This window comes from Phacochoerus africanus, chromosome 8 (genome assembly GCF_016906955.1).
Source record: "Phacochoerus africanus isolate WHEZ1 chromosome 8, ROS_Pafr_v1, whole genome shotgun sequence".
NCBI classification, from domain to species: domain Eukaryota; kingdom Metazoa; phylum Chordata; class Mammalia; order Artiodactyla; family Suidae; genus Phacochoerus; species Phacochoerus africanus.
Genome location: NC_062551.1, coordinates 45,236,386 through 45,248,514, shown reverse-complemented (window position 1 = coordinate 45,248,514; position 12,129 = coordinate 45,236,386). Strand labels below are relative to the sequence as shown.

General features: G+C 53.1%; 1 protein-coding gene across 7 annotated transcripts; it reads left to right on the top strand.

The window, feature by feature from the left end:
• Positions 1-1,737: 1,737 nt before the first annotated feature.
• On the top strand, positions 1,738-12,098 carry LOC125134184 (inactive serine/threonine-protein kinase TEX14-like). 7 transcript variants are annotated; one of them, XM_047793157.1, is made up of 15 exons: positions 1,738-1,794; positions 2,557-2,774; positions 7,974-8,088; positions 8,487-8,888; positions 8,969-9,029; positions 9,106-9,230; positions 9,352-9,444; positions 9,879-10,220; positions 10,298-10,455; positions 10,534-10,727; positions 10,812-10,884; positions 10,974-11,062; positions 11,151-11,306; positions 11,445-11,663; positions 11,767-11,816. In XM_047793157.1, the coding sequence occupies exons 2-14, from the start codon at positions 2,642-2,644 to the stop codon at positions 11,601-11,603; spliced, it is 2,100 nt and encodes a 699-aa protein (XP_047649113.1). In that variant the 5' UTR covers positions 1,738-1,794; positions 2,557-2,641; the 3' UTR covers positions 11,604-11,663; positions 11,767-11,816. The 7 variants fall into 7 exon arrangements, with proteins under 7 accessions (XP_047649113.1, XP_047649114.1, XP_047649116.1 ...); XM_047793158.1 differs by lacking the exon at positions 1,738-1,794 and adding an exon at positions 1,889-2,267; XM_047793160.1 differs by lacking the exon at positions 1,738-1,794 and having other exon boundaries at positions 1,889-2,774; positions 8,487-8,652; positions 8,731-8,888.
• The last annotated feature ends 31 nt before the right edge of the window (positions 12,099-12,129 follow it).

The window sequence follows — 12,129 nt, the reverse complement described above, 5'->3', positions numbered from 1 at the left end:
TGATTCTTAACCCACTGTGCTACAGTGGGAACTCCTTTTTTTTTTTTTTTCTTCAGCGTGCAGTGGCTTGATGTGGTCAAACCCAGGCCTTGGGAAAGTGCCAAATCCTAACCACTAGACCACCAGGGAACTCCCAAACCTTTCTCTCATTTAATAAGCATTTACTGGGTTTCCTTCTGAGTCAGGCTGAGGTAAAACAACACGGAGAAAACAACAGTGACAAACAATCCCAGGCCTCACAGGACTCTTAGTCCAGTAGGGGTAACATACTTTCAGCAGTGACAACCCAGAGTGGTCAGGGTTGTGATGGGAGGAGCCCAGGAGGAGTATCAGAGAAATGTCTGGAAAAGCCTGGAGGCTGTGGGAGGCCAGGAGTTCCTGTCATGGCGCAGCGGAAACAAATCTGATTAGGAGCCATGGGGTTGCAGGTTCAATCCCTGGCCTTGCTCAGTGGGTTAAGGATCCAGGGTTGCCGTGAGCTGTAGTGTAAATCACAGACGCAGCTCGGATTCGGCGTGGCTGTGGCTGTGGTGTAGGCTGGCAGCTGTAGCTCCAATTAGACCCCTAACCTGGAAACCTCCATGTGCCGTGGATGCGGCCCTAAAAAGAAAAAAAAAGAGAGAGAGCATTCCAAAGAATAACCAAGTGAGGAGTTCCTGCTATAGCCCAGCGAGTAAAGAATTCAAATGCAGCAGCTTGGGTTGCTGCAGAGGCATGGGTTCCATCCCCAACCCAGTGCAGTGGGTAAAAGGATCTGGGGTTGTGAAACCTTTGGTGTAGTTTGCAGCTGCAGCTCAGACCTGATTCCTGGTCCAAGAACGTCCATGTGCCACAAGTGCAGCCATTAAAAAAAAAAAAAAAAAAGAATAACCAAGTGAATATGGAGAAGAGCATTCAAAGGCAAGGGCCCGTGCAGAAACGCGGGAGTGGGGAGAGAAGGATGATGGAGGATGGCAGGGCCAGATGATCCAGTCTTAGATGCCACACTGCAGGGCCTGGACTCTGTCCCAAGGGCAGTGGGGAATCAGGAGGGTTGGAAGGGGGGTGGGCGGGGAGGACAACACTGAGTCTGGTTGGGCTTTAAGAAGATTCCTCTGGCTGCCACGTGCTGGGTGGACCCTGGGCTCTCTGGTTCAGAGCCCAGAGGAAGCTGAGGTAGGGAATCCTGCCAGGTAACGGGAGCGAGGAATGCTGTGGGGAAGGGGTTGGGGGAGGAAGCCAGTGGAAAGACTAATCAGGAGTCCGAGTGGAAAGGCCTGGAGCTGACAGGCTGGATTGGAGGGAGACATTCAGGGAGAGGCCCAGGGCCCTGGCTTAAAGAGGGGACAGTGGGGCCAACCTTGAGATGGGGATCTGGGAGTAAATGCAGTTTGGGGAGATACTGAGGTCAGTGTGGGACCCAGTGGGTGTGAGGATCCAGGGGCAGGTGTTCAGGGCATTGAGGGGCCCCAGGTGTGGGGCAGAGAGAGGGAAGAAACAGCCAGGGCGGGGGCGGTTAGAAGCATGGGAAGACTGGCAAGGGCAGAGACCAGGAACAGCCCATCATTCCGAGCAAGAAGACGCTAACATGTACAGCGCAGCCACAAGGTCTGGAGTGCACTGCCATCTCTAGTACTGGGTCTCCTCCGAGGCGCGCCTAACGAGCATTGCTCAGAGAAGGGAGGCCACTGCGCAAGCGTAAAGGTGGCCAGAAACCGCTAATGCGCATGCGCTTAGGATTCCCGCCCAGATCCTCCGGGACGCGCGCACAGGGTCACGTGGCAGTCACGTGGTGCTAACAGTGGGAGCCCAACGGTAGGCGCCAAGCCACCTCCGCCCTCTACCAACCCCCCCTCCCCCAGCTTCCCCCCCGCCCTGCCCTGTCTCAGACCTCCCCCTCCCTCCTTCTCCTCCTTTCTTCCCACCCCTCCTGCGTCCTCCAGCCCCACCTCTTATCAGACCCTGTCTCGGTTCTACCCAGCGTTCCCTCAGCCCAAGGATCCGGTCCTCAGCCCCCCTTCCTTCTGTCTGTCCCTTCTCCTAGCACATAGGCCCTACCCCAGAATGCAGGTGCTTCCCTAAACCGCAGTCTACGCCCCCAATCCTCAGACCCTCCTGCGGCCAGCAGACCCCAGCCGCTGCCGTCAGAACCTTCCTCAGGGCCCTTTCTTCAGCCCGGGGCCCCTGCCCTCAGACTGGCCTCTTCCTGGATGCCTGCGTCTCAGAGCCTAGGGACCCTATCCCTTCTCAGGTCCTACCCTTTAGGCCTCTGTTCCTCCAGCCTTTGGGTAAGCTGCAGACCCTCCTCCTGAGCCCCCAGACTCCTTGCTCTGGCTCAGATCCCGTTCCTCTAGCCTTTCCAGCCCCTCTCCAGGACAGCAGATGTCCTTAGATCCTCTTCACTCTCAGACTCCCTTAGACCCCTGACCACCTGGTCTGTGGCTCTCTCAGAGCCCACCCTTTTCTCATTCAGACCCCTCTGTGCAAATCAGACCCCTCTTGAATCCCTTCTCTTTTTCATACTGTCCACCCCACCGCCCCAGGACTCCCAGCCAGCTCTGTCTTTATCACCCCCAGAGGTCTAGTCCTTCGCTTTCTCCTGCCCTCATGAGACCTGCTAGCTGATTCCTGGCCAGGAGCTGGTTGAATCTAGAGCCCACAGATGCCCTCGCTTCCTTCTCCGTTCCCGGTGGAGCTGGGCTCTGTTCAGGATCCAGAAGGCCAAGTGGGCCGTCTACATCGCCTGGCTGTGGCCCGGGGCCCAGGCTGGGGCCTCACCAGGCTCCTGCGGAGAGGTGAGACTTTCGCTGCTGGAAATGCCCCTGGGAGACAAGATCAAGGGGCAATGTGTAGGGTGCGACTTCATTTGGCCATTCAGCAGAAGTGTACCAGGCACCTATTATGTGTCAAGGCTCTGTTGTCTGTGATGGGAAACATGACCTTCTGGGTCATTGTGAATGAAATTTATTATGAGAATTTAAGAGAGTGATGAGGATGAGATAGACACATTGGAAAGGATGGCCTTTCGGATGGGTGATACTTGGGTCCCACAGCATAAGAGCCAATCATGCACGTAGCTGGGAGAAGAGCACTTCAGAAAGATGGAATAGCCAGTGAAAAGGCCCTGAAGTGAAAACACAAACTAGGTATGTGTAATAGCAACAAGGAGCAAGGGAATGAGGAGAGAGAACTGAAGCTGAAGAGGCAGCAGGTACAGACAGGAAAGGGCCTTAAAAGGGATGTAAATTTTGTTGGATTTTGTTCTGTGTGTAACTGGAAACCATTGGATTTGTAGGCAGGAAATTAACATTGTCAAATGTACAATTTCTGTTTTTCATTGATTTTTGTAAGTTGATTGTGTGTCTGGCCACTGTCTGAACTTGCTTAATAGTTGTAGTGCTATGCTGATTCTTTTGCTTTTTAAAAAATTTAAAAATTTTTTAAATTTAATTTTTATTTTACATTGGAGTTTAGTTGATTTACAATGTTGTGTTTTAGGTGTACAGCAAAGTGATTCAGGTATACATATATCCATTATTTTTCAGATTCTTTTCCCACATAATTTATTACTGAATATTGAGTAAGGAGTTCCCACTGTGGCTCAGGGGGTAACAACCTGACTAGTATCCATGAGAATGTAGGTTTGATCCCTAATCTCACTCAGTGTGTCGAGGATCTGGCATTGCTATGGTTGTAGTGTAGGCAACCCCTAGTGTAGTGTGTTTCAATCCCTAGCCTGGGAACTTCCATATGCTGCAGGTGCAGCCCTAAAAAGCAAAAAAAGATAAAAATATTGAGGAGTTTCTGTTGTGGCGCAGCAGAAACGAATCCAGCTAGTATCCATGAGGATGCAGGTTCCATCCTTGGCCTCGCTCAGTGGGTTGGCGATACGGTGTTGTCATGAGCTGTGGTGTAGGTTGCAGCACAGCTTGGATCCTGAATTGCTGTGGCTGTGGCATAGGCTGGCAGCTGTAGCTTCGATGCAACCCCTAGCCTGGGAACTTCCATATGCTGAGGGAGTGGCCCAAAAAAGCAAAAAAAAAAAAAAAAGAGAGGGAATATTGAATAGAGTTCCTTGTGCCATGCAGGAGGTCCTTATTATCTTTTATATACAGAGTGTGATATGTTACTGCCAGATTCATAATCTCCCCCCCTGCCACATTTCCCCTTTGGTAACCATAAGTTTGTTTTTGAAGTCTGTTTCTGTTTTGTGAATAAATTCATTTGTATCATTTTTAAGATTCCACATTTAAGTTATATCATATGATATTTGTCTTTCTCTGACTTTATTTAGTATGGTGATTTCAAGGTCCATCCATTTTGTTGCAAATGGCATTATTTCATTCTTTTTATGGCTGAGTAATATTCCATTGTATATATGTACCACATCTTCTTAATCCATTCACCTGTCAATGGGCATTTATGTTGCTTCCATGTCTTGGCTACTGTGAAAAGTAATGCAGTGAATATTAGGGTGCATGTATCTTTTTGAATTATGGTTTTCTCTGGATATATGCCCAGGATTGGGATTGTTGGATCATATGGTAGTTCTATTTTTAGTTTTCAAGGAACCTCCAGAAGTTCCCATTATGGCTCAGCAGTAACAAACCGGGCTAGTATCCGTGAGGATGTGGGTTTGATCCCTTGCCTTGCTCTGGGTTAAGTATCTGGTGTTGCCGTGAGCTGTGGCATAGGTCAGCAGCTGCAGCTCCAATTCCACCCTTAGCCTGGGAACTGCCATAGGCTTTCCACACCTTCAGCCCTAAAAAGCAAAAAAAAAAAAGGAACCTCCATACTGTTCTCCATAGTGGTTGTACTAATTGACATTCCCACCAGTGTTGTAAGAGGGGTCCCTTTTCTCCCCACCCTCTCCAGCATTTATTGTTTGTAGACTTTTTTTTTTTCTTTTTCATCCCCACCTGCATCATATGGAAGTTTGTGGGCCAGAAATCTAATCCAAGCTTCAGCTGTGACCTCTGCCATAGCTGTGGCAACACAGGATCCTTAACCCATGTGCCACAGCAGGAACTCCTGTAGAATTTTTGATGATGGCCATTCTGACTGGTTGAAGTGATATCTCATTGCACTTTGTGATTTACCTCTCTGTAATAATTAGTGATGCTGAGCATCTTTTCATGTGCTTTTTGACTATTTGTATGTCTTCTTTGGAGAAATATCTATTTAGATCTTCTGTCCATTTTTTGACTGGGTTGTTTTTGTTTTTTTTTTATTGTTATTATAGAGCTGCATGATCCGTTTACACACACACACACACACACACACACACACACACACACACACGCAGACAGGATTCAGGCCACATCTGTGACCTATGCCACAGCTTGTGGCAATGCCGGATCCTTAACCCACTGATTGAGCAACCAGGGATCAAACCTACATCCTCACAAACACTACGTTGGGTTCTTAACCTGCTGAGCCACAAAGGGAACTCCTGTTTGTATATGCTGGAAATTAACCCCTTGTTGGTAGCTTTGTTTGCAAATATTTTCTCCTACTTTGTAGGTTGTCTTTTCATAATGATTTTCTTTGCTGTGCAAAAGCTTTTAAGTTTACTTAGGTCTCATTTGTTTATTTTAGGTTTTATTTTCATTACTCTAGGAGGTGGATCCAAAAAGATGCTACTACCAATTATATCAAAGAATGTTCTGCCTATGTTTTCCTCTAAGAATTTTGTAGTGTCTGACCATACATTTAGGTCTTTAATCCATTTTGAGTTTATTTTTATGAAGGGTGTTAAGGAATGTTCTAATTTCATTCTTTTACATGTATCCATCCAGTTTTCCTAGCACCACTTATTGGAGAGACTGTCTTTTCTCCATTGTATATTCTTGCCTCCTTTGTCATAGATTAATTGACCATAGGTGTGTGGGTTTATTTCTGGGCTTTCTATCATATTCCATTGATCTATATTTCTATTTTTATGCCACTGCCATCCTGTTTTGATTACTGTAGCTTTGTAGTATGATTTTCTGTTGTTATCTGCAGACTGTGACAGTTTGGTCTCAGCTATTGTCTTTTTTTTTTTTTTTGGCCCGCAGCATGTGGAAATTCCCAGGCCAGGGATCAAACCTGTGCTACAGCAGCAACCCAAGCCACTGCAGTGACAGCACAAGATCCTGAACCCACTGTGCCACAGGAGAACTCCTGTACTATTAAATCTTTAAACTGAGATTTCTTTTTCCTGTCATAAGGTGATGGCCGGAACTCCCAAACTTTTTTGCCAGTGGACATTTCTCCCCTTGTTCATATTAAAGAGAAGTGTTTGTGTTTTTGCATTAGGTACCATGCTTTCTCATGGGTTTTAATTTATAATTTTTATCAAGTAAGGAAGTTCCCATCTATTCTTAGTTTTCTGAGGTTTTTTTTTCCCCCTAATGATAAGTAGGTATTGAATTTTATCAAATGATTTTTATGTATCTAGTAAGTGTGATTTTTGTCCTTTAATTCATGAATGTGTTTTGTTACATTGATAGACTTTTTTGTTGTTGAATCATGCTTGTTTTCTGGGAATAAATCAACAAGGTTGTCCCTTTTACTTTATTTAGGGGCTTTGCATATATGATCATAAGTTGAACTGATAAATACTTTCATTTCTGGCTCTGGAAACACTCATCTGATTTTGGAGTTAAGGTCATATTAACCCCATAAAAATGAGCCTTGCCCTCATTTTCTATTTTTCTGTTTTGGAACAACTTATATAAGATTATACATGAAATGAAGTGATAATGATTATATCATGAAATGATTTATGTTTTAAGAAAATCCCTGTGCAGGGCAAGACAAATGCAGAAAACCAGTTAGGATGCCATTGCAGAGGATGGTGGGCTACCAAGTAAAATAGGATGCAGTGAATATGATATTCAGAGGCTCCTGAAGAACCGCATTTAGAGGGATTTTGCGGCAGAGACCAAGTTGAGTTGAACCAAGTTCATCATTGATTAGCTGTGTGCCAGTTACCTTGGAGTGCAAGGGCAAAGATACCATGCATTCGCCCTCCCTGGGTATATGGGATAGGGTCTGGAGGATCAGGGACTTGGGGGTGATGGATGCAGAGAAACAGGGCTTGGGGCATGACGGATGTGGAGATGAAGGCTTGGGAGGGGGATCTGAGCAGGATGATGGCAGGCATGGAATTGGTGAGGCGTAGAAGCTGAATCTAAGGAGCTTACTACCTGGATTCAGCTCTTAGATGCAGTGTTCAAAAATAAACTTGAGGAGTTCCCGTCGTGGCTCAGTGGTTAGCGAATCTGACTAGGAACCATGAGGTTGTGGGTTCGCTCCCTGGCCTTGCTCAGTGGGTTAAGGATCTGGTGTTGCCGTGGGCTGTGGCGTAGGTTGCAGATGCGACTCGGATCCCGAGTTGCTGTGGCTCTGGCGTAGGGCAGCGGCTATAGCTCCGATTTGATCCCTAGCCTGGGAACCTCCATATGCCGTGGGAGTGGCCCAAGAAATGGCAAAAAAGACAAAAAAAAAAAAAAAGAAAGAAAGAAAAAAGAAAACTTGAGAGATTTCTGATAAAATCCAGAGAATCTGCTTTTCTTGAATTTGATGCTGGCCACATGGGCCCTATATTCATACAGTGAACTGGAGCTGGGTGTCTGCCCCAGACAGTGCACAAGGCTCCTGTAAGCCTGACTACCCACAAAGTCCACGTCATCCTGGCCCCCAGGTACCTTTCTGTGATTTTGACACCTCTGGGATGGGGGATGGATGTCAGCATCACAGCATCAGGTAGATGTCACTTTGTTCCAATCTGTGGACTTAATGGTGAGCACTGCTGAGATGGAATCTGAGTCAAAGGCCCCGGCGGCTGGAAGGTGGGGGTTCCAAGTCACAGAGATGGAACCTGGAGTCGAGGATCCCCCTGTCAAGGAGGGACTGTGGGAGCTGGGAATTGGGAAAGGTATTGCCAGGACCTCTGGCCCTGCAGTAAGGGACAGTGACAGCCCTTAGTGTCACTCACTGTCCCTCAGTTGTCCAGGTGGACGGTGAGAATTCTGCTGGGCAGACGGCACTCTTCCTCTCGGCGCTGCTGGGACGCAGCTCTGCCGTGCAGCTCCTGCTGGCCTTTGGTGCCAACCCCAACCAGTGAGTGGATAGGTGGCAACTGCCCCCCTCTCCCGGGGCCCCGAGTCTGAGCCCCACAGAGCCGGGCTCTCTTCTTCCCTAGAGGCTTCTCTCCCTCAGACCCCCTGCCCTCCCCTGATAACCCTCCCATCTCGACTGACCGCCGCCACCACCTTGTTCTCTCAATTCACCCCTTCCTGTCCTCCCGCGACTGTTCCCACTCTCCCCGTGCCTCCCATTCTCCCAGCGATACTCTTGTCCTCCCGAAGACTCCACTGTGTCCCCAAGTGAGGGGGACACAGTGATATCCACCTCCCATGACCATAGTGACCCTTTTATCTCTCAGTGCTCCTGTCCTGCCACCTCCTGTCCCTGTTCCGTGCCTCTCTTAATCCACCACTGCTCTCTATTTGCTGCAGCCGCTGCCTGGATGGCAGCACACCTGTGCATGCAGGCGCCTTCTCGGGCCGCAGCCTGGTGATGCTGCACCTGCTGCAGGCGGGGGGTGACCTGCGTCTGCATGACCAGCAGGGCCGCACCCCTCAGGACTGGGCAGAGCAAGGTGGTGCCAAGCAGAGCTGGGAGGTGAGCCCCAGCCAGGGTAGGGCAAGGGTACCAGGGCCAGCACCCCACCCTCCCTCACCTCTCATGCCCGCCGTCCAGGTGCTGGAGCTGTTACAGCTCTGCCGGACTCACATATCAGCACTTGTGCACGGCAGTGAGTTGGCCCCCACTGCGTCCCTGGGGCAGGTGCAGGCCAGCTCTGGACACAGCCTGCGTGGTGGTTCCCTGCTCTTGCTGCGGCTGGTGCAATCGGACAGGTAACGGTCCACACCCTGAAGCCTGCCCAGCCCCGACTCCCAGCTACCTGGACTTACTCTCGGACTGCCCTTTACCCCAGGGCGCTGAGGCCGGAGCAGGTCAGGAGACCCCCCCAAATTCCAGCCTTAGGGTTTGGCCAGGTAAGCAGGAGATGTGGGAGGGAGTGGGGACCACCCCGTTCCCTTCCTGCCTCATGGTCCCGCTCCCTGTCCCCAGCTCAGCAGCCTGGCACCCCTGGGGCTTGTAACGGGTGTGCCCCTTGCGGACCCCAAAGAGCTGCTGCCAGCGCAGGGCGAGCCTGACCGCACCTACAAGAGCAGCTCCCACACCCTCATGGCCAAGTGAGAAACAGCCTCCCCCCACACCCCTGCCTGGGCCCAGCAGAGCCCGGCTCTCCAGTTCCCTCCCAAGGAGAAGCCCCTCCTCTCAGCCCTACATGCTCTCCCTGCCCTGCTTCCCCAGCCTCCTGTGGAGGGGCCACCCCGTGACCGTGCGGCAGCTGCAGGCCCCTGGAACCCAGCCTGATGTGCTGTTGGCTGACCTTCAGCACTGCAGGTACGTCACCTCCGGCCTCTCCCCAGGCCAGCCCAGCCCCGCAGACCAGTCTCCCGGCGCCCAGTTGACTCGAGGGTTTCGTAAGCAGAAGAGCAGGGAGTGCAGCAACAGCCGCGGTTACAGTCTTCATCTCTGGGCCAGCGCTTGGCATGAGCCCTCCTAGGGTGACCCCCACCCCCTCCACCACCACTGGAAAGGGGGTACCCAGTTCTGTGTGCTGCCTTGTAGGCCTCAGAGGGGAGGTGTGTGTAGCTAGGGTACCAAGGACAGGGTGCAGGCTGGGTGCTGGCTGTGTGATCCGGGTCCCGGGTTCTCCTCTCCTGTGGCTGAGGGAGATGGTCAGCCTGATGGCCGAGGCTGCACTCCTGGCACGTGGTGATCTGTGCCCGGGAGCCGCCCCCACCCTCTGAGTGGCCTGCTCTCCTCCCGCCCAGCACCCTGCACCACCCCAACCTCTTGCTGCTGATGGCCCTGAGCCCCTCGGTGGACCTGTCGGGGCTGCGCCTTCTCTTTGAACCTGTGTGGCTGGGCTCCCTGCATGTGGTGCTGCACTCACGGGGACCGAGAGAAGGAGTATCTGGCCCCCACCCTGTGCCAGGCCTGCCACCCGGCCACCTGCTGCTGCAGGTGCTGGAGGCCCTGCTGTTCCTGCAGGCCCGCTGGCGTGCTCACGGCGGCCTCAGCTCCCATGCTGTGCAGCTGGTGCGGCCAGGCCTGGCCAAGGTGGGCAGCCTGGAGCACGGGCGCCCATTGCACCAACACTGGCTGCGGCCCAGGTCAGTGCCTGCCTCACTTGCCTGCCCGTGTCCCTGCCCAGCGGCCACTGGCTCACCAGGCCCCTCGGCCTCCGCAGGCCACAGCAGGGCTACCCCTGGGGAGGCCCAGGCCCAGGGTTGCCCCCGCCTCCTGAACTGTACCCATGGCTGCCACTTGAGCTCATCCGCGGTGATACGCCTGCTGCCACCTCAGACCTCTACAGCTTCTGCATCCTGGCCCAGGAGGTCTTCACTGGTCAGTGAGTGATCCTGTTCCCTGTCCCACTGAGGCCCCCCCAGCCCGTTCGGGTCCCCCGGTCATGCTTCCTCACAGGAGAGCTGCCCTGGGCTGGAAGAGAGGGGCCTGAGGTGAAGGCTAAACTGGAGGCAGGTGAGAGCCCGGCCCTGGATCCCCTGGTGCCAGCCCCCTACCAGGCCCTGGTACGGGCTGGACTGGGCCTAGGGCCTGCTGACCGCTGGGGCAGCCTGCAGAGTACGCAGTACCTGCTGCGGGAGGCCATGGCCCAGGTACAGTACAGGGAGGCAAAGGTGGGTGGTGGCCGTGCAGCCTCGGGCAGGGCCCATGTCCCACACCCAGCTTCCTCTCCGCAGGACTCGGCTGCTGAGGTGGGCTCCCCAGTGGACTGGACCACATTGAGCCCTTCACCCCGGGGTTGTCCGCCAGGTAAGAGGGCAAAGAGGGGGGGTAGCAGGTGCTGAGCATGGCTCAGCTTTGCCCCCGCCCCATTCCAACCAGCTGGTCTGTTCCCCCAGAGTCACTGTACTATGAGGTGGCTTCTGGAGCCAAGACTGCACCCCGGCCCGTGCCCCCTCTGATGTCTCTAGGTCCCTCCCCATCCCAGGTAGGAGCCAGGAAGGGGTGTGGAGGGCCAAGGGAGCTGTGGGGCACCTGGGCAACCCATGCCAGCTCTCTACCATCGCTCTCTGCAGGTGCTGGGCCACAGCAGAGTCCAGAGGGGTAGAGCCTGGGACTCGGGTAGCAGCTTGACTCTAAGCAGCAGCCTGAGTCCCAGCCCTGACCTCTGCCCAGGCCGCAGCCCCACAGCCAGGGTCAGCCTGCACCGCTGCCTGGAGCCCAGAGCCACGGTACAGATACCCTGAGCCCTGTGTGACCTCTGGTCCCTCCTCTGAGTTGTCACCAACCCCAGTTTCCCTAGCTGCCTCTTCTCTGACCAGGGACCTCCTGGGACCCTGGTGACCCCTGACCAACCCTGCTTCCCCCAGGGCCCTGTCCTGCAGTCCAGCCTTCAGGATTCAGCCTCCCAGCTGCAGACCCAGGGCCCTGAGGAGCAGTTTGAGAGGAAGGTCTTAGCCAAGATTCAAGCCCTGCAGGGGCTGCAGCTGTGCACACAGGGCTGCCCTGCTGGGCCCCCAGCCCCATGAGCCCACCCCCTGCCTGCTGACTCACAGGGAGGCTGCTGGCAGGGAAGGCCACGAGGGCAGGTGAAGCAGGGGACCCTGAGCCCAACCCCTGCCCCCTCCCACCCTCCCAGGCCATTCTGAGCTCTGGCCCTGGAGTGGCAGCTCCGGTCTTTTTCTCCTGCAGGCGCCCAGCCCTGAGCTGATCAGAGGAAGTCTCTTCTCCAGCCTGCAGAAGTGAGAAATGGGGCCCTGCTGGGGGGGGCCCCAGGCCCCTTCCTCACCCCTGGGTAACCCTCTGCCCACCCCTCCCCCTCTCCCAGGATGGATCTGCTGAAGGAGATCATAGCAGAGCTGCAAGGTGGATGCCAGCTTGACCAGGCTCAGTCCCATTCCTGACACAAATTGTTAGGGTGCCATGACATCCACATCTTCTCTGCAGATGTCACCCCTCAGAGCCTCCCAGGAGTGACTCCCCACTTAGCACCTGCTGACATGATAAAATGATAAAGCAGCGCATCTGTCACTGCCTCTTTATTCAATGAGCCTG

Excerpts from the sequence above, each read along its gene's own strand:
- LOC125134184 (XM_047793157.1), top strand. The coding sequence starts at position 2,642 with ATGCCCTCGCTTCCTTCTCCGTTCCCGGTGGAGCTGGGCTCTGTTCAG. Across the intron at positions 8,089-8,486 it reads TTTGGTGCCAACCCCAACCA|CCGCTGCCTGGATGGCAGCA; the intron begins GTGAGTGGATAG and ends TATTTGCTGCAG. Across the intron at positions 11,307-11,444 it reads GCCTGGAGCCCAGAGCCACG|GGCCCTGTCCTGCAGTCCAG; the intron begins GTACAGATACCC and ends TGCTTCCCCCAG.